The following is a 21220-nucleotide window of genomic DNA, read 5'->3' on the forward strand; positions in this document are numbered from 1 at the left end:
GCACAGCTGTGATTGGTAGCAAAGTGCTGCGACACACTGTGCAGCTGGTGACCCTTTACTATGTTCAATCTGTGTTCCCTGAATCTAATTTATAGGGAATAAATGATACGTCCAATGTACTGTAGGCAACAAAGGCTCTTACTATTTGCATTAATGTACACAGCTTTTACAGTATTTAGTATTGATGCACCCTAAGTAGTACCTAAATAATATACATTAATTTCATCATTCGCCCATAGTGTAAATATTCAGCAGATGTTTAATATCTCAAGCATATAAATGTGATATAGGTGAATAAAATGGTGAGAGCATAAACCACACTGTGATCAGTCACCAGGAGCGTCTGCACGTCACATATAGAGCTAATAACACAGTAACTGTATATGATGGTAGCGCAATAAAAACCAACTATTGGGGGCCTCACCATGATGTAGAAACTCCAACTAGGATGAAGCTCCCCAGATTGCTTGTTATTACACTACCATCATATACAGTTACAGTGTTATTAGCTCTGTACCATCATATACAGTTAGTGTTATTATCTCTGTACCATTATATACAGTTACAGTGTTATTATCTCTGTACCATCATATACAGTTACAGTGTTATTATCTCTGTACCATCATATACAGTTAGTGTTATTATCTCTGTACCATTATATACAGTTACAGTGTTATTATCTCTGTACCATCATATACAGTTACAGTGTTATTATCTCTATACCATCATATACAGTTACTGTGTTATTATCTCTGTACCATCATATACAGTCACAGTGTTATTATCTCTGTACCATCATATACAGTTACAGTGTTATTATCTCTGTACCGTCATATACAGTTACAGTGTTATTATCTCTGTACCGTCATATACAGTCAGTGTTATTATCTCTGTACCATCATATACAGTTACAGTGTTATTATCTCTGTACCATCATATACAGTTACAGTGTTATTATCTCTGTACCATCATATACAGTTACAGTGTTATTATCTCTGTACCATCATATATAGTTAGTGTTATTATCTCTGTACCATCATATACAGTTACAGTGTTATTAGCTCTGTACCATCATATACAGTTACAGTGTTATTATCTCTGTACCATCATATACAGTTACAGTGTTATTATCTCTGTACCATCATATATAGTTAGTGTTATTATCTCTGTACCATCATATACAGTCACAGTGTTATTATCTCTGTACCATCATATACAGTTACAGTGTTATTAGCTCTGTACCATCATATATAGTTAGTGTTATTATCTCTGTACCATCATATACAGTCACAGTGTTATTATCTCTGTACCATCATATACAGTTACAGTGTTATTAGCTCTGTACCATCATATACAGTTACAGTGTTATTATCTCTGTACCATCATATATAGTTAGTGTTATTATCTCTGTACCATCATATACAGTCACAGTGTTATTATCTCTGTACCATCATATACAGTTACAGTGTTATTATCTCTGTACCATCATATACAGTTACAGTGTTATTATCTCTGTACCGTCATATACAGTTACAGTGTTATTATCTCTGTACCATCATATACAGTCACAGTGTTATTAGCTCTGTACCATCATATACAGTTAGTGTTATTATCTCTGTACCATTATATACAGTTACAGTGTTATTATCTCTGTACCATCATATACAGTTACAGTGTTATTATCTCTGTACCATCATATACAGTTAGTGTTATTATCTCTGTACCATTATATACAGTTACAGTGTTATTATCTCTGTACCATCATATACAGTTACAGTGTTATTATCTCTATACCATCATATACAGTTACTGTGTTATTATCTCTGTACCATCATATACAGTCACAGTGTTATTATCTCTGTACCATCATATACAGTTACAGTGTTATTATCTCTGTACCGTCATATACAGTTACAGTGTTATTATCTCTGTACCGTCATATACAGTCAGTGTTATTATCTCTGTACCATCATATACAGTTACAGTGTTATTATCTCTGTACCATCATATACAGTTACAGTGTTATTATCTCTGTACCATCATATACAGTTACAGTGTTATTATCTCTGTACCATCATATATAGTTAGTGTTATTATCTCTGTACCATCATATACAGTTACAGTGTTATTAGCTCTGTACCATCATATACAGTTACAGTGTTATTATCTCTGTACCATCATATACAGTTACAGTGTTATTATCTCTGTACCATCATATATAGTTAGTGTTATTATCTCTGTACCATCATATACAGTCACAGTGTTATTATCTCTGTACCATCATATACAGTTACAGTGTTATTAGCTCTGTACCATCATATATAGTTAGTGTTATTATCTCTGTACCATCATATACAGTCACAGTGTTATTATCTCTGTACCATCATATACAGTTACAGTGTTATTAGCTCTGTACCATCATATACAGTTACAGTGTTATTATCTCTGTACCATCATATATAGTTAGTGTTATTATCTCTGTACCATCATATACAGTCACAGTGTTATTATCTCTGTACCATCATATACAGTTACAGTGTTATTAGCTCTGTACCATCATATATAGTTAGTGTTATTATCTCTGTACCATCATATACAGTTACAGTGTTATTATCTCTGTACCATCATATACAGTCACAGTGTTATTATCTCTGTACCATCATATACAGTTACAGTGTTATTATCTCTGTACCGTCATATACAGTTACAGTGTTATTATCTCTGTACCATCATATACAGTCACAGTGTTATTATCTCTGTACCATCATATACAGTTAGTGTTATTATCTCTGTACCATCATATACAGTTACAGTGTTATTATCTCTGTGCCATGATATACAGATAGTGTTATTAGCTCTGTACCATCATATACAGTTAGTGTTATTATCTCTGTGCCATCATATACAGTCAGTGTTATTATCTCTGTGCCATCATATACAGTTACAGTGTTATTAGCTCTGTGCCATCATATACAGTTACAGTGTTATTATCTCTGTACCATCATATACAGTTACAGTGTTATTATCGCTGTACCATCATATACAGTCAGTGTTATTATCTCTGTACCATCATATACAGTCAGTGTTATTATCTCTGTACCATCATATATAGTTAGTGTTATTAGCTCTGTACCATCATATACAGTTACAGTGTTATTATCTCTGTACCATCATATACAGTTACAGTGTTATTATCGCTGTACCATCATATACAGTCAGTGTTATTATCTCTGTACCATCATATACAGTCAGTGTTATTATCTCTGTACCATCATATACAGTTACAGTGTTATTATCTCTGTACCATCATATACAGTTACAGTGTTATTATCTCTGTACCATCATATACAGTTACAGTGTTATTATCTCTGTACCATCATATACAGTCAGTGTTATTATCTCTGTACCATCATATACAGTTAGTGTTATCTCTGTACCATCATATACAGTCACAGTGTTATTATCTCTGTACCATCATATACAGTTAGTGTTATTAGCTCTGTACCATCATATATACAGTTACAGTGTTATTATCTCTGTACCATCATATACAGTTACAGTGTTATTATCTCTGTACCATTGTCACACGCCGGCCTGGAGACCCCAGAATCAGACCCCGTCGCTTACCTGTGCGGGCGCTGACCCGCGCTGTCTTCCGGCTCCCGCGCTGTTGTCCTCTGGAGGGTCCCGCTGCTGTGCTGCTCCCACGCCGGCTCCTGCTCACCTCTGGTCCCCGCTGACTACCTCCAGGAAGCTCTGTCCTCCGGTCCATGGGCGCGGCCATCTTGGATTGCCCATGTGACCCCACTTCCACCAATGAGGAGCCTTCTCCTCTCTCAGCCTGTCAGCTCCCAGTGTCCACTATAAAAGGATCCCCAATGCTCACACAAGTTGCCAGTGCAACTAGTTTCTTAGTTTAGCTAAGTAGCCTTCCCACTGCGCTCCAGCCGCTCCACGTAGCCGCTCAGCTACCAACGTCTACCCACGGCTATCCAGCCACTCCACGTAGCCTCTCAGCTACCACCGTCTACACACGGCTATCCAGCCGCTCCACGTAGCCGCTCAGCTACCAACGTCTACCCACGGCTATCCAGCCGCTCCACGTAGCCTCTCAGCTACCAACGTCTACACACGGCTATCCAGCCGTTCCACGTAGCCACTCAGCTGCCAACGTCTACCCAGCCACTCCACGTAGCCTCTCAGCTACCAACGTCTACCCACGGCTATCCAGCCGCTCCACGTAGCCACTCAGCTACCAACGTCTACCCACGGTTATCCAGCCGCTCCACGTAGCCACTCAGCTACCAACGTCTACCCACGGCTATCCAGCCGCTCCACGTAGCCACTCAGCTACCAACGTCTACCCACGGCTAACCAGCCGCTCCACGTAGCCACTCAGCTACCAACATCTACCCACGGCTATCCAGCCGCTCCACGTAGCCACTCAGCTACCAACGTCTACCCACGGCTATCCAGCCGCTCTACGTAGCCACTCAGCTACCTACATCTACCCACTGCTATCCAGCCGCTCCACATAGCCACTCAGCTACCAACGTCTACCCTAGGCTATCCAGCCGCTCCACGTAGCTTCCTAGCTATCTCGTTACTGCCGCATTCCTCAAACTCCTGTCAGTTCGCTGCACCCTCTCATGCGGAGAAACTTCATTAAGCCAAGCCTCCTCCAGCGAGCGTCTGCGCCAAATAATACAGATCCAAGGCCCAGTCCGGGAACACAGCTCCTAAATTCCACGTTTGTGACAACCATCATATACAGTTACTGTGTTATTATCTCTGTACCATCATATACAATTACAGTGTTATTAGCTCTGTACCATCATATACAGTTACAGTGTTATTAGCCGTTTATATGAGACCTGCAGACACTCCCTGGTGAATTATTATACTGTGATCTATGCTCTCACAGCGCCGTCTACACCTCCTGATGTTGTACTTTGTTTACGGGTGACTAAAACGTATGGACTGGCAGCATTGCATCGACTTTGTCTCTAGATATAATCTAAAAATTGTTTACTAAGTCATTATTTAGACTCTACTCATTGTGTTTTCCCCGTTACCAACTGGATTATGCTCTGTGCAGCATCTATGGTCCATGAATATCAGTTCATTTAATTTGTATTTTGCCTGTGTGAGTTCTCTGATGTCTAAGAAGATCTGATTTCTCTGTAAAACATTTCCCACACTTAGTACATGGAAATGGTTTCTCACCTATGTGACGTCTCTGATGTTTAACAAGACCTGATTTCCGTAAAAAACATTTCCCACACTCAGAACATGGAAATGTTTTTTCACCGGTGTGTATCATCTGATGTCTAACAAGAAGTGATTTCTTGGTAAAACATTTCCCACACTCAGAGCATGGTAGTAGCTTCTCACCTGTGTGACTTCTGTGATGTACAACAAGATCTGATTTATATGTAAAACATTTCCCACACTCAGAGCATGAAAACGGTTTCTCACCGGTGTGTGTCGTCTTATGTCCAATAAGAAGTGATTTCTTGTTAAAACATTTCCCACACTCAGAGCATGTAAACGGCTTCTCCCCGGTGTGTATCATCTGATGTGTAACAAGAAGTGATTTCTTGGTAAAACATTTCCCACACTCAGAACATGGAAGTAGCATCTCACCTGTGTGACTTCTCTGATGTATAACAAGATCTGATTTCTGTGTAAAACATTTCCCACACTCAGAGCATGGAAATGGTTTCTCACCTGTGTGAGTTCTCTGATGCATAACAAGAACTGATTTATATATAAAACATTTCCCACACTGAGAGCATGTAAACGGCTTCTCACCGGTGTGTGTCTTCTTATGTCCAATAAGAAGTGATTTCTTGTTAAAACATTTCCCACACTCATAGCATGTAAATGGCTTCTCACCGGTGTGTATCATCTGATGTGTAACAAGAAGTGATTTCTTGGTAAAACATTTCCCACACTCAGAACATGGCAGTAGCATCTCACCTGTGTGACTTCTCTGATGTATAACAAGATCTGATTTATATGTAAAACATTTCCCACACTCAGAACATGGAAATGTTTTTTCACCGGTGTGTATCATCTGATGTCTAACAAGAAGTGATTTCTTGGTAAAACATTTCCCACACTCAGAGCATGGTAGTAGCTTCTCACCTGTGTGACTTCTCTGATGTATAACAAGATCTGATTTATATGTAAAACATTTCCCACACTCAGAGCATGTAAACGGCTTCTCACCGGTGTGTGTCGTCTGATGTCTAACAAGAAGTGATTTCTTGTTAAAACATTTCCCACAGTCGGAGCATGGAAATGGTTTTTCACCTGTGTGACTTCTCTGATGTATCACCAGATCAGATTTATATGCAAAACATTTCCCACACTCAGGACATGGAAACGGCTTCTCACCTGTGTGACTTCTCTGATGTATAACTAGCTTAGATTTATATGTAAAACATTTTCCACACTCAGGACATGGAAACGGTTTCTCAGCTGTGTGACTTCTCTGATGTGTAACAGAAAATGCCTGATGTATAGAACTTTTACCAGATTCAGAACAAGATAATATCATATCACCTTTATGAACTGTACTGTGTGTAGCAAAATCTGAATTATCAAGAGAACGTTCCTTATGATTAGAGGGACCAGATGATATGTCCGCACAGTAAAGTGCTGGATGTATATTTAGGGTAATGGGGTTTTCTTCTGGAGAATCTTGTCTGATGTTCTCATCTTCTATTTTAAAATCTGGAGACACGATGAGCTCTCCCTCTGAGGTATTCCTGCTTGTGTGTCCATCTACTGGAAACAAATGTATGAAAATAGACATTTACATTGAGGAGCAAATGTTCTTGGATGTCTCAGCACTGTTTTAAACTTAACATGTCTAAGACTGAGCTGATCGTCTTCTCACCACCTGGAGTCCTCTCACCTCCCTCAATTTTATCATCCATAGACAACCTCACCATCTCTTCTGTCTCACATGTCCTGTATCTTGGAGATATCCTTAACTCCGCCTTCTCCATCAATACTCACATTCAGTCCCTCTCACAGACATGCCGCTTCCACCTTCTAAATATCTCAAGGATCAGACCCTCTCTCACACTGGAGGCAAATTAGACCCTCATCCACTCACTGTTCATCTCTAGACTGGACTACTGTAAGCTCCTCCCACGTGGCCCCCCCCAACACCCATCTCTCTTTACTGTAATCTGTCCTCAATGCTGCTGCCTGGCTCATCTTTTACAAATTACTGCTTCACGTCCGCTCTTCCAAAAGTCCAGAACCCAATTCAAACTCCTCACACTTACCTATAAAGCCTTCACCGAATCCTCTCCCCCTACATCTCCAACCGTATCTCCCTCCACTCTCCCATCACCCACTTTGCTCTACCAATGCCTGACGCCTCTCCTCCCAACTTATTATAGCCTCTAACTCCTGCCTCCATGACTTTGCCTGTGCTGCTGCCCACCGCTGGAACTCTCACCCTCTCTCCAAAGCTTCGCAGACACTATCAAAACCAACCTCTTTACTAAAGCTTCCCTGCTCGCATTCTAACCCACCTCTCTATGCTTCTTGTTCACTCTCTCCCCTGTGTCACCCCTCTGTCAGCCCCTCCACCTATAGACTGTAAGCTCTAATAAGCAGGGCCCTCTTCCCTTTTGTGCTTTCTCTTCCCTGACCTATACGAAAACCACCTCCCCAATACTAACAGTGGCACCCGAACCATTGGGTCAGCCCGTGCTGCTTCTGTGGTTACTGTGACTGTATGAGCTGCAATGTTGTTATAGCTGGTGTCCCATGTGCTACAATGTTTTGTACTGTAAGTCTCCTGCACTATTCCCTTGTTAGGCTTGCAATGTGTTCTGTTTATATACAGCGTAAGGCAATGCTGAACCCATATAAATAACGGCTAATAATACTATTAGTGAGTCCACGATGTCTAATTTGAATTTACAAACTACTGTACAGCTACTTTAATACAATAATAACTGTACATACAGCAGATATGGCACCTGCTGCACAGATAAAATACAACACAACGGGATTACCAAGCAGACGGCATAGACCCAGCCACGGTGACATGTGGTGAGTAACATTCCCCAAGCTTACACATTCCCCAGCTACTATCATGGGACAGGAAACCACATAAACCAGTGACATTGGGCAACCAGTCACTTCTCTCACACACACACTGGAGACGTGGAAGCACAGTAGCTGTGTACACTAGCAGCATGTCCTGGCCACCGGTTACACTACTCACAGGTCTCCAGGTGGACACAAAGGTAGCAAATGGCAACAGTGCAACAGCCACTATATGTCCCTCTGGTCACACTCAGGTGTCATAGTCCCACTGTCACAGTCACACTACTATTATAGGCTGAATTATTCATTGCAGACAAGCATTGGTGGAAGCACTGTGCAATAATAAGTGTGTGCTTAGTTTTGTGTGTGTGTATACATGAAGTTTGTTGTGATGTATGAGTATATGATTTTATAGTGCAGCGAGGAGACTGGTCTGATCTCTGGGCTGATAACACACAGTGACTTGATGTGAGGAGGAGAGCAGGAGTATAATAGGGGCTGATGGCTCCTGATGTATGAGATACACCAGAGAGTGCTGGGAGGAGACTGGTCATATCTCTGGGCTGGTAACACACAGTGACATGATGTGAGGGGGAGCGCAGGAATATAATAGGGGCTGATGGCTCCTGATGTACGAGATACACCAGAGAGTGAGGAGGAGAATGGTCAGATCTCTGGGCTGGTAACACACAGTGACATGATGTGAGGGGGAGAGCAGGAGTATAATAGGGGTTGATGGCTCCTGATGTATGAGATACACCAGAGAGTGTGGGGAGGAGACTGGTCAGATCACTGGGCTGGTAACATACAGTGACATGATGTGAGGGGGACAGCAGGAGTATAATAGGGGCTGATGTATGAGATACACCAGAGAGTGTGGGGAGGAGACTGGAGAGATCTCTGGGCTGGTAACACACAGTGACATGATGTGAGGGGGAGAGCAGGAGTATAATAGGGGCTGATGGCATCTGATGTATGAGATACACCAGATAGAGTGGGGAGGAGACTGGTCAGATCTCTGGGCTGGTAACACACAGTGACTGGATGCTCCTTCCACATAGGTGGATTGTTGTTAGCTCGGGCGTTACATACAATGTCCAGAGCACAACCCTCATTTGCCTGCGGGGGAATATAAACAGCCACCACGATCACTGATTAATTTCTCTAGGCAAATAAAAGGGCCTGCATTTATCAATAGACATTCCACATCCATGGAAGGGAAAGTCTCAATAAAGGGCAGCAATGGAGCACCACATATCATTCACGTAAATACAGATGCTACAGGTTGCAGATCACTCGGGCATGGTGCTAGATGAAAACCAATGGTGGTTTACTGAACCGAATGGGTGAGCACAGCACACTTCAGTAATACAATTCCACATGACAGTTCCCACAATGATTCCCTGCAGAGTATCACCTCTTAGCCTAGGGCCAAGGACTCATCTCTCCAGCCCTCAGAGTAACCCTCCTCTATCACCCTCCTAATACCCTAATTGGAAGTTCCTGCTCAGGGGAGTTACCAAAGGTTCAGATTGGTAGGGTCTTGGGGGAGGTAGTCCAGCCCCCACTACCTCCCCCAAGTGTCATCTCTCAGGTGACACCCTGTTGGGTCCAACTCCTGGCTCTCTGGCAATAGGGAGTAAAAAGATGGGACAATGGTACCTTAATTCACTCAACCCGTGAGTGTCAACTGTGGAGGGAGAATTTAACCTGTGAAGTGCTTTTACAAGGAGATGTCACATAGGGCCGGTGCTAGGGTGTTAGACACCCTCCTGCAAACTGTAAATTTGTGCCCTCATATAGTTAACATTCTCATATTTTTAATGCAGGAGCAAATGGCTCCATTGGTAATGTCTCTAACTACAAAGTGTGGGGTGATAGGTTTGAATCCCAGGTTTGACTGAATTTTAAATGAAGGAGAATGTGAAGTAGCTTCATATAGTTAGAAGTCACAGGTTTCTAATGTAGTAGCGACGGGCTACTACATTGGTAAGGTGACTGACTGCAAAGTATGAGCTGCTAAGTTCGAATCCCTGGTAGGACTGTATTTTAAATTACAGAGAATGTAAAGTAGCTTCATATAGTTAGAATGCACAGGCTCCATTGTAGCAGCAAATTGCTCTATAGGTATGTTGTCTGACTGCAAAGTAGAGGTGACAGGTTAGAGTCCAAACTATGTCAGTATTTTAAATTGTGAAGGGGGGGATGTGAAAAGACACAGAGAGGAGATTCCAGGACTGCCAAGGGAGCAGCAAAGGTGCCGGGCTACTCTCTGCAGCACCGGAGTGTCGATGTAAAGAGTCTGTAGATCTGTGATGTCTGGGCCACGCTGGAGCCACCAAGAGGACAGTGCCTCCCTTTTGTTTGAACTTCTGAATTACAAGAGGAAGAAGGGAGACTGGAGGAATCAGGTACGCAAACTTTAAGGTCCACTTGACTGACAGAGCGTCTACCAGGAGAGCCTTGGCATCTCTTGTTCTGGACCCGTACACTGGCAGTTTGTGATTGTCTTGGGAGGCCATGAGGTCCACGTCCGGAAGGCTCCACTAGGAGCTGAAACACCTCTTGAAGAGACCATTCCCAGGGATGCACATCATGATGGCTGAGGAAGTCCGCTTCCCAATTGAGAACCACTGGAATGAACACTGCCGATATGGCTGGGAGATTGCCTTCCGCCCAAGTCAGAATGCGTGACACCTCTGTCATTGCTGCCTGACTTCGAGTTCTTCCATGATGGTTGATGTAATCCACAGTCGTGGCGTTGTCTGACTGAACTTGCAAGGGCTTTCCGTGAAGTACGAGTCTGGCTTGTTGAAGGCCCTGAAGACCGCCCAAAGTTCCAATATGTTGATTGGCAGGGCAGACTCCTCGACTGTCCATCATCCCTGAAACGAGTATGGACCCGTCACTGCGCCCCAACCCCGAAGACTGGCGTCAGGAGGACCCAGTCCGGAATCCAAAAGGGGCGCCCCTTGGTGAGGCGACCCATTTGGAGCCACCAAGCCAAAGACATACGTATCTCCGGAGAGAGCACCATCGTTTGTGCCTTTATACGATGGGGTAATCCATCCCACCTGGAGAGGATCAATTTCTGCAGAGGCCGGGAATGAAACTGGGCATATTCCACCATGTCGAAAGTCAATACCATGAAACCCAGTAGCTGCATTGCTGAGTGGATGGACACTTGGCAACTGTGGAGGCATCTGCATATTCACGTATGCAAAGTGGAGATCTTTTCGGCTGTCAGAAAAATCCTTTGTTGTTGTGAATCTTACAAAGTTCCCAGATGGAGCATTCTCTTGGATGGAGTCAGGCGGACTTCATCCAATTGATCAACCACCCGTGAGTCTGAAGTACCGAAATCGTGAGCTTTAGATAGTGGTGAAGCACCACTGGAGACCCTGCCAACAGTAAAAGGTTGTCCAGGTAGGGTGACAGGTAGACCCCCTGCAGCCGCAGATGGGCTGCCATTACCTCCATAATTTTGGTAAACACCCCGAGGTGCAGTAGAGAGGCCAAATGGTAGAGCCTGAAACTAAAAATGTTGTTGCAGTACAGCAAACCTGAGAAACGCTGGTGAGACAAAGCAATCGGAATATGCAGGCATGCATCCTGAATATCCAGTGACACCATAAAATCCCCAGGTTCCATAGCCAGTATAATTAAGCAAAGGGTTTCCATCCTGAAATGAGGTACCCTGAGGAATTTGTTCAGGGACTTGAGATTGATGATAGGTCGATAGGATCCGTTCGGTTTCTGTATCAGAAGGAAATTGGAATAACCTGTTCCCCTCTGGGGTAACGGGACCGGTATAATGACCCCTGCTTGAAGCAAGGATTGTACTGCCTTGGACTTGTCATCAGACTTGGCAGCCAGACGTCTAGTACTCCAGGCCTACTTCTTGGGCTTGACAGTCTTTCTGGGGGCTATCTAGGAAAAGGCTGACCCTTAGGCTTACCTTGTGGCAGATAGGATGAGGGTCGAGATCCTGAAAAAGTAGATGCTGAAGGCAGACACACAGATTTATCCACAATCTTGTCCAGGTCAGGGCCAAACAAGATCTTACCAGTATAAGGTAGACACTTTAATCCCTTCTTAGATGCTGCGTCCACTCTCCAAGAACGCAGCCATAATGAACGGCAAGGTGACACTGCAGCAGCCAAAATCCTGGAGGATAATAAGTTGATGTCCAAAGTAGAATCACTGAAGTTACCCACCAGAGTCGCTTGATCTGTGGCAGCATCCTAAGGAAAAGACTCCTCTAGGGAGTCTGCCCCGAACTCCATAGCCTTGGCCACCCAGGAGATAGCCATAGCTGGTCAGGAGACTGCTCCTGAAAAAGAATACATTGACTTTAAACAAGCCTCTACCTTCTTATCTGTGGTATCCTTTAAGGAAGAAATGGATGGCATAGGCAGAGTAGCGCTTTTGATTAAGTTCATCACATAAGAGTACATCACAGGCGGTGATTCCCATTAAGTACAATGTTCCTCAGGAAAGGGATAGGCATAAGCCATGCGTCTCTGAGGCTGAAATCGCTTCCCAGGCGATTTCCATGCCACTTCCATGTGCTCCACTAGCTGATCAGATAAAGGAAATACTGCAGAAGTAGTCCTTATTTCTTTGAATAGAGCATGTTTGGACCAGGGAGCAGGCGGTTAGTCCTTCTGACTAGGGCCGAACAGACAGCACATATCAGAGCATTAGATTTAGACTCCTCCTCTCGCTGAGAGGGCTCAGCGTCATCCTCGTCTACCATCTCCCCGGTATCAGTGTCTTCATCATCATATTGTGATGATGGCATAGGCCTCTTGGCCGGGCTAAGGGGTTTATCCCCCTGCAGCATAGCCTGGAGGGTAACAGAGGTATCCGCCAGGGTCTGCACTGTAGTAGACAGTGTATCCATCCATGGAGGGGGCACAGATCGAACCTGCATGGGTGAAATTTGTAAAGGCAGGCCCTGTGATGGGCAAAGTGTGTGAACCCACTCTGGGGAAACCCAGGGGGTGCTGCCCACTGACCGCCATGGAAGTGCAAGGTGGGTGGGACCACAGAGGGACTGTGAGGATTAGAACACCTCACACATAATCCCTCTGAGACCATGTCCCCCACACCTAGTCCTGCAGTACATGATTTGCATGACAGCAGGACTGGGGCGGAATCGTGCACATCATCAACACTTTCACACATAGCAATGAGGGAAGTGTACACTGTTTGTGACAAACCACACAATAAACATATATGTAAATGTGAGGTAAAATAAGCATCCTGACAGCACTGTAATTGTAAGGGCTCAGAAAAAGGTATAGTTATATTGTCTGACAGAATGAGTAAGAAATACAGACAGACAGCGCCAGCATAACGTCACATAGAGGAGATATAGAGCAGCAGGAGGGAATGGTGAGGTAGTGTGTGTGTACAGTGTGACTCTGCAGGTTGGGGTGTTGTCCCCTCTCATTGATATTGGGTACCAGCAGCTCTGTGTGTCCTGACACAGCTGTCATTGCTGGCCAGGTAGGGAGGAGATATAGAGCAGCTCTGTGTGCCCTGATACAGCTGTCATTGCTGGCCAGGTAGGGAGAAAATATAGAGCAGCTGTGTGTGCCGATACAGCTGTCATTGCTGGCCAGGTAGGGAGGAGATATAGAGCAGCTGTGTGTGCCCTGAAACAGCTGTCATTGCTGGCCAGGTAGGGAGGAGATATAGAGCAGCTCTGTGTGTCCTGATACAGCTGTCATTGCTGGCCAGGTAGGGAGGAGATATAGAGAAGCAGGAAGGAATGGTGGGGTAGTGTGTGTGTACAGTGTGACTCTGGAGGTTCGGATGTTATCCCCTTTCAGTGACATTGGGTATCGGCAGCTCTGTGTGCCCTGATACAGCTGTCATTGCTGGCCAAGTAGGGAGATATAGAGCAGCTGTGTGTGCCCTGATACAGCTGTCATTGCTGGCCAGGTGGGGAGGAGATATAGAGCAGCTCTGTGTGCCCTGATACAGCTGTCATTGCTGGTCAGGTGGGGAGGAAATATAGAGCAGCTGTGTGTGCCCTGATACAGCTGTCATTGCTGGCCAGGTAGGGAGGAGATATAGAGCAGCTGTGTGTGCCCTGATACAGCTGTCATTTCTGGCCAGGTAGGGAGGAGATATAGAGCAGCTGTGTGTGCCCTGATACAGCTGTCATTTCTGGCCAGGTAGGGAGGAGATATAGAGCAGCTGTGTGTGCCCTGATACAGCTGTCATTGCTGGCCAGGTGGGGAGGAGATATAGAGCAGCTGTGTGTGCCCTGATACAGCTGTCATTGCTGGCCACGTAGGGAGGAGATATAGAGCAGCTCTGTGTGCCCTGATACAGCTGTCATTGCTGGCCAGGTAGGGAGAAGATATAGAGCAGCATGAGGGAATAGTGGGTTAGTGTGTATACAGTGTGACTCTTTAGGTTGGGATGTTGTCCCCTCTCAGTGACATTGGGTATCAGCAGCTCTGTGTGCCCTGATACAGCTGTCATTGCTGGCCAGGTAGGGAGGAGATATAGAGCAGCAGGAAGGAATGGTGGGGTAGTGTGTATACAGTGTGACTCTTTAGGTTGGGATGTTGTCCCCTCTCAGTGACATTAGGTATCAGCAGCTCTGTGTGCCCTGATACAGCTGTCTTTCTGGCCAGGTAGGGAGGAGATATAGAGCAGCTGTGTGTGCCCTGATACAGCTGTCATTGCTGGCCAGGTAGGGAGGAGATATAGAGCAGCTGTGTGTGCCCTGATACAGCTGTCATTGCTGGCCAGGTGGGGAGGAGATATAGAGCAGCTGTGTGTGCCCTGATACAGCTGTCATTGCTGGCCAGGTAGGGAGGAGATATAGAGCAGCTGTGTGTGCCCTGATACAGCTGTCATTGCTGGCCAAGTGAGGAGATATATAGCAGCTGTGTGTGCCCTGATACAGCTGTCATTGCTGGCCAGGTAGGGAGGAGATATAGAGCAGCTGTGTGTGCCCTGATACAGCTGTCATTGCTGGCCAGGTAGGGAGGAGATATAGAGCAGCAGGAAGGAATGGTGGGGTAGTGTGTACACAGTGTGACTCTGGAGGTTGGGATGTTGTCCCCTCAGTGACATTGGGTATCAGTAGCTCTGTGTGCCCTGATACAGCTGTCATTTCTGGCCAGGTAGGGAGGAGATATAGAGCAGCTGTGTGTGCCCTGATACAGCTGTCATTGCTGGCCAGGTGGGGAGGAGATATAGAGCAGCTGTGTGTGCCCTGATACAGCTGTCATTGCTGACCAGGTGGGGAGGAGATATAGAGCAGCTGTGTGTGCCCTGATACAGCTGTCATTGCTGGCCAGGTGGGGAGGAGATATAGAGCAGCTGTGTGTGCCCTGGTACAGCTGTCATTGCTGGCCAGGTAGGGAGGAGATATAGAGCAGCTGTGTGTGCCCTGATACAGCTGTCATTGCTGGCCAGGTGGGGAGGAGATATAGAGCAGCTGTGTGTGCCCTGATACAGCTGTCATTGCTGGCCAGGTAGGGAGGAGATATAGAGCAGCTGTGTGTGCCCTGGTACAGCTGTCATTGCTGGCCAGGTAGGGAGGAGATATAGAGCAGCTGTGTGTGCCCTGATACAGCTGTCATTGCTGGCCAGGTGGGGAGGAGATATAGAGCAGCTGTGTGTGCCCTGATACAGCTGTCATTGCTGGCCAGGTAGGGAGGAGATATAGAGCAGCTGTGTGTGCCCTGATACAGCTGTCATTGCTGGCCAGGTGGGGAGGAGATATAGAGCAGCTGTGTGTGCCCTGATACAGCTGTCATTGCTGGCCAGGTAGGGAGGAGATATAGAGCAGCAGGAAGGAATGGTGGGGTAGTGTGTATACAGTGTGACTCTGGAGGTTGGGATGTTGTCCCCTCTCAGTGACATTAGGTATCAGCAGCTGTGTGCCCTGATACAGCTGTCATTGCTGGCCAGGTAGGGAGGAGATATAGAGCAGCTATGTATGCCCTGACACAGCTGTCATTGCTGGCCAGGTGGGGAGGAGATATAGAGCAGCTGTGTGTGCCCTGATACAGCTGTCATTGCTGGCCAGGTAGGGAGGAGATATAGAGCAGCTGTGTGTGCCCTGATACAGCTGTCATTGCTGGCCAGGTAGGGAGGAGATATAGAGCAGCAGGAAGGAATGGTGGGGTAGTGTGTATACAGTGTGACTCTGGAGGTGGGGATGTTGTCCCCTATCAGTGACATTGGGTATCAGCAGCTCTGTGTGCCCTGATACAGCTGTCATTTCTGGCCAGGTAGGGAGGAGATATAGAGCAGCTGTGTGTGCCCTGATACAGCTGTCATTGCTGGCCAGGTGGGGAGGAGATATAGAGCAGCTGTGTGTGCCCTGATACAGCTGTCATTGCTGGCCAGGTAGGGAGGAGATATACAGCAGCTCTGTGTGCCCTGATACAGCTGTCATTGCTGGCCAGGTAGGGAGGAGATATACAGCAGCTGTGTGCCCTGATACAGCTGTCATTACTGGCCAGGTAGGGAGGAGATATAGATCAGCTCTGTGTGCCCTGATACAGCTGTCATTGCTGGCCAGGTAGGGAGGAGATATACAGCAGCTGTAAAAGACTTTGCTGAACTCTGAGTGGACTGTATTCATATAATCCTGCTTGCTGCTTGGTGGATTTCTGTGTCTCCGTGAATAAAGTTAATCTTTTTTTCATTATAACCAGCTCCACTATGTGATCCCTGAACCCCGGGATCCCTAGCTCACCTGGTATCCTCACAATAGCTCTACACTCGCACATTTTACAAACTTGGATCCTATTACATTTACCCCGACGTGTTACATGACTGGTCTCCTTACTACGGAAGGCATGAACAGGAAACTCCAATATGCAGGAAGACCAAAAGGCAAAGGCGTCACTAGGGCAAATGGTTACTCACAGGCTTCACTAACATGTCACTGCCTGTCTCTAGGTGACACAATAACCTCCCCTTATCGGGTAACCTGGCCTCTCAGTGCACTTTCCAAGGGTCACACAGACACTATGGGGAAAGTGCTATTATATAACAGTCAGTACATGTAACATTATTAGATACTCTATGCCCTGTGCTTAGCGCTGTACAAGTGCAGCCCTACAGTCCGGAACTTAGCTGCCCTGAGGCTGCAGGGTAACCCATATGATATATATATATATATATATCTTTATATCTGTACATATATATATACAGTTAGTAGGAATTACAGCCTCTCGTACTCTGAACATTGCACATTACCTACACTGTGCCCAGCACTGGGAGGTAACAGTCCGATCACATCCGACAACAATTGTCTTTCTGGATTGTATTCATATACGGCATTACTATCACCACGCAGCTTGTACCATGTACAATATGGGTAACCCAGGCGCAGACATGTGTGTTTTAAACATTTACGATGCTTGTGCTGGAGAGTACTTTCTGACATGAAAGGAGAGAATCTCTCATATACTATAGATATAATGTGTTCTGATATACTAGACCAGGCCTGGCCAACCTGTGGCTCTCTAGCTGTTGTGAAACTACAAGTACAAGCATTCCTTGCCAACGTTTGGTTATTAGGAAATGCTAAAACTGTGGTAGGGCATGCTGGGATGTGTAGTTACACAACAGCTGGAGGGTCACAGGTTGGCCAGGCCTGTACTAGACCATGAAAGCTGAAGGCACGTGAACAAGACACTGCTGCCTCCAGGCTTACAGGAAAGATGCAAAATATCCATGGGATGTACGGAGAGAGGAGCTGGACATGCGCAGAGGTCGCCATTTTTTGGGAATATTTACATGAATGTTTTTTTATATTGCAAATTTCCATTATGACAAAGCAGGAGAGCAGTGTGGGAAGAAATTATTTAATCCCAAAAGACGTGTTCCCCGCCCTCATGGTGATCCCTTCAACGTACAGAAATGTCTACAAGTTCTTCTTATTAGGAAGTGACCAAAAATATTCAGCATAGTATACTGTGTAGTACTGGCCAGGGTGCCTGTCCGCAGGATGCTCTGTAGGTGCCCCAGAAGCAATCCTGGCTGTAGGCACCCTGCTAGCCAGGAGCAAGGGCCAGGGGGGTAGACAGTGCTGTCCACAGAGCCTCTGTGCCCTGTGCGATGTCACCGGTAGCCCATATCTAATTACGGCACTGTTTTGAAGAGCAAGGAGTATGTGAATGTGACTCTTTTCTGTAATAAGTCTTTATTACTCACCTGTTGTGATATCTGTAGGGATTTCCTCTTCCTTAAATTGCTGATCACCCCACACATATGTCTCTCCTCCCTCTGTATCTTTAGCCTTCATATTAGTAACATACGTCTGTTTTTCCTCTAAATCTTCTGCCTTCATATCAGTCACATACGTCTCTTCTTCTCCCTCTGTATCTTCTGCCTTGATATCAGTCACAAATGTCTCTTCTTCTCCCTCTGTATCTTCTACCTTTATATTAGCCACATACGTCTCTTCTTCTCCCTCTATATCTTCTGCCTTGATATCAGTCACATACATCTCTTCTCCCTCTATATCTTCTGCCTTCATATCAGTCACATACGTCTCTTCTTCTCCCTCTATATCTTCTGCCTTGATATCAGTCACAAATGTCTCTTTTTCTCCCTCTGTATCTTCTACCTTGATATCAGTCACATACGTCTCTTCTTCTCCTTCTATATCTTCTGCCTTGATATCAGTCACATATGTCTCTTCTGCTTTCTCTAGATCTTCTGCCTTAATATAAGTCACATACGTCTCTTCTCCCTCTATATCTTCTGCCTTAATATAAGTCACATACATCTTTTCTTCTCCAACTGTATCTTCTACATTATTATCAGCAAGATCTTCACTCTAAATGACCCATGAAATAATAAAGTCTAATTTAATTGAGAGTAAAGAGTGTAATATCAGAGTATAAGACATACACAGATGCTCTATAGATCATATAGTGACAGTCATATTTGGAAAGACCCTAAATCCCATCTACCTTATGCTCCTTAATACTGTGATTCTCCTCTGTACAATCCTGTGAATAAAGAGGACGGGGACATCTCTCTGGGCTATTTCTGTTCCTGGGCCCATCTGTAGAAGACACACAGTTGAGTACAATGTGTAAATATCTGATTATCAGGTGATGTGTGTATATATGGGGCCCCCATAACTTCTCTCCCCTGTACAATAAATGAGAGCCTCCTCTTACCCAGTGATGTGAGGGGCCAGTGATTCTCCATCATGACGTCCATGTATAGACCCTTGTGTTCCTCTATATACTCCCCCTCCTGCATGGAAACATAGTGAAACCTTAAAGGAACCTGACACACACACACACAATGATACAGTCATCACTCAGACACATCCCCTGGTGTTACTGTATAATGTCCCATTCCCAGCAGTCCCCTCCCCAGTCATGTCCTTGTATCAATAATCACTGTGACACTCCCAGATTCCTCACATCTCCAGTTATGTCCCTGTTTAAAGATAAGTGATGTCACTGTGACACTCCTGACTGATTTAATTAGACACAACACAGTCACATCCGCGAGTAAGTGCAGCTATATGCAGCACTTACAATACCACTGGACTCGTACAAAGATCCAGGAGTCCGGGCCCTAGATTGGCCCATGAGGGGGGCAAGTTGCGGGTCCAGCTGTGGCGATTCCATGCCTTTGCAGCACGAACTCACCTCACTGCGTATTAAAGAATTAACCCCATAGTATTCTCAGTCATTTCACTCCTTTAATGTCTTTAATGTAAAGTATACGCTAGGAAAGTTTGCTAAAGGAACCAGTGCTCATAATTATATGTGCACGACAGATAGATGAACTTTGTGATCTGAGAGCTCTCATTTTGAGGGTTTTTTTAAATTACAAAAGAGGTCTATTAACTCAGGCAGTTCCTGTACGATGCACTAGGTGTAAATGTGTGTGTAGGTGATGGGTGAGGGATTATACTTTGGCACAAAGGTTAGTTTCTTTGTAAAACTCTACATTAGCTCTAAGGTACACGGTGATAATCAAACCGTAACCACATCTCCATCTAACACCACTAGTAATACATGTGCCCTGTTATTCCCTAATAACTACAGGGATATTACATCTGATGCTCCATCTACCACTGATCTGTATTATTGTATTACTGAGAATCAGACCTTAGTCACATCTCCATATAACACCACTAGTAATACATGTGTCCTGTTATTCCCTAATAACTACAGGGTTATTACATCTGATGCTCCATCTACCACTGATCTGTATTATTGTATTACTGAGAATCAGACCTTAGTCACATCTCCATCTAACACCACTAATATTACATGTGTCCTGTTATTCCCTAATAACTACAGGGTTATTACATCTGATGCTCCATCTAGCACTGATCTGTATAATTGTATTACTGAGAATCAGACCATAGTCACATCTCCATAAAACACCACTAGTAATACATGTGTCCTGTTATTCCCTAATAACTACAGGGATATTACATCTGATGCTCCATCTACCACTGATCTGTATTATTGTATTACTGAGAATCAGCCCTTAGTCACATCTCCATCTAACACCACTAGTAATATATGTGCCCTGGTATTCCCTAATAACTACAGGGATATTACATCTGATGCTCCATCTACCACTGATCTGTATTATTGTATTACTGAGAATCAGACCATAGTCACATCTCCATCTAACACCACTAGTAATACATGTGTCCTGTTATTCCCCAATAACTACAGGGATATTACATCTGATGCTCCATCTACCAATGATCTGTATTATTGCATTACTGAGAATCAGGCCTTAGTCACATCTCCATCTAACACCACTAGTAATACATGTGTCCTGTTATTCCCTAATAACTACAGGGTTATTACATCTGATGCTCCATCTACCACTGATCTGTATTATTGTATTACTGAGAATCAGACCTTAGTCACATCTCCATCTAACACCACTAGTAATACATGTGCCCTGGTATTCCCTAATAACTACAGGGTTATTACATCTGATGCTCCATCTACCAATGATCTGTATTATTGCATTACTGAGAATCAGGCCTTAGTCACATCTCCATCTAACACCACTAGTAATACATGTGTCCTGTTATTCCTAATAACTACAGGGATATTACAGCTGATGCTCCATCTACCACTGATCTGTATTATTG

At 44.6% G+C, this 21220-nt stretch overlaps 2 protein-coding genes across 4 annotated transcripts in view; one reads left to right on the forward strand and one right to left on the reverse strand.

The window, feature by feature from the left end:
- LOC148502490 (uncharacterized) overlaps nt 1-21220 on the reverse strand; it is a 222115-nt gene that overhangs the window by 70912 nt on the left and 129983 nt on the right. Inside the window, exons 1-6 of one of the 3 annotated variants that reach the window (XM_088449762.1) lie at nt 19260-19344; nt 19047-19141; nt 18283-18778; nt 6628-6795; nt 5917-6504; nt 4983-5832 (exon numbers count right to left, since the gene is read on the reverse strand). In XM_088449762.1, coding sequence (XP_088305888.1) covers nt 5123-5832; nt 5917-6504; nt 6628-6795; nt 18283-18778; nt 19047-19141; nt 19260-19344 — 2142 coding nt within the window. In that variant the 3' untranslated portion in view covers nt 4983-5122. The other 2 variants (XM_088449761.1, XM_088449763.1) reach the window with 2 other exon arrangements.
- LOC148502492 (uncharacterized) overlaps nt 1-21220 on the forward strand; it is a 244045-nt gene that overhangs the window by 41827 nt on the left and 180998 nt on the right. The gene's annotated exons all lie outside the window — the stretch shown is intronic.

The sequence above is a fragment of the Taudactylus pleione genome, unplaced genomic scaffold (assembly GCF_031769625.1).
Source record: "Taudactylus pleione unplaced genomic scaffold, aTauple2 ptg000495l, whole genome shotgun sequence".
NCBI lineage: Eukaryota > Metazoa > Chordata > Amphibia > Anura > Myobatrachidae > Taudactylus > Taudactylus pleione.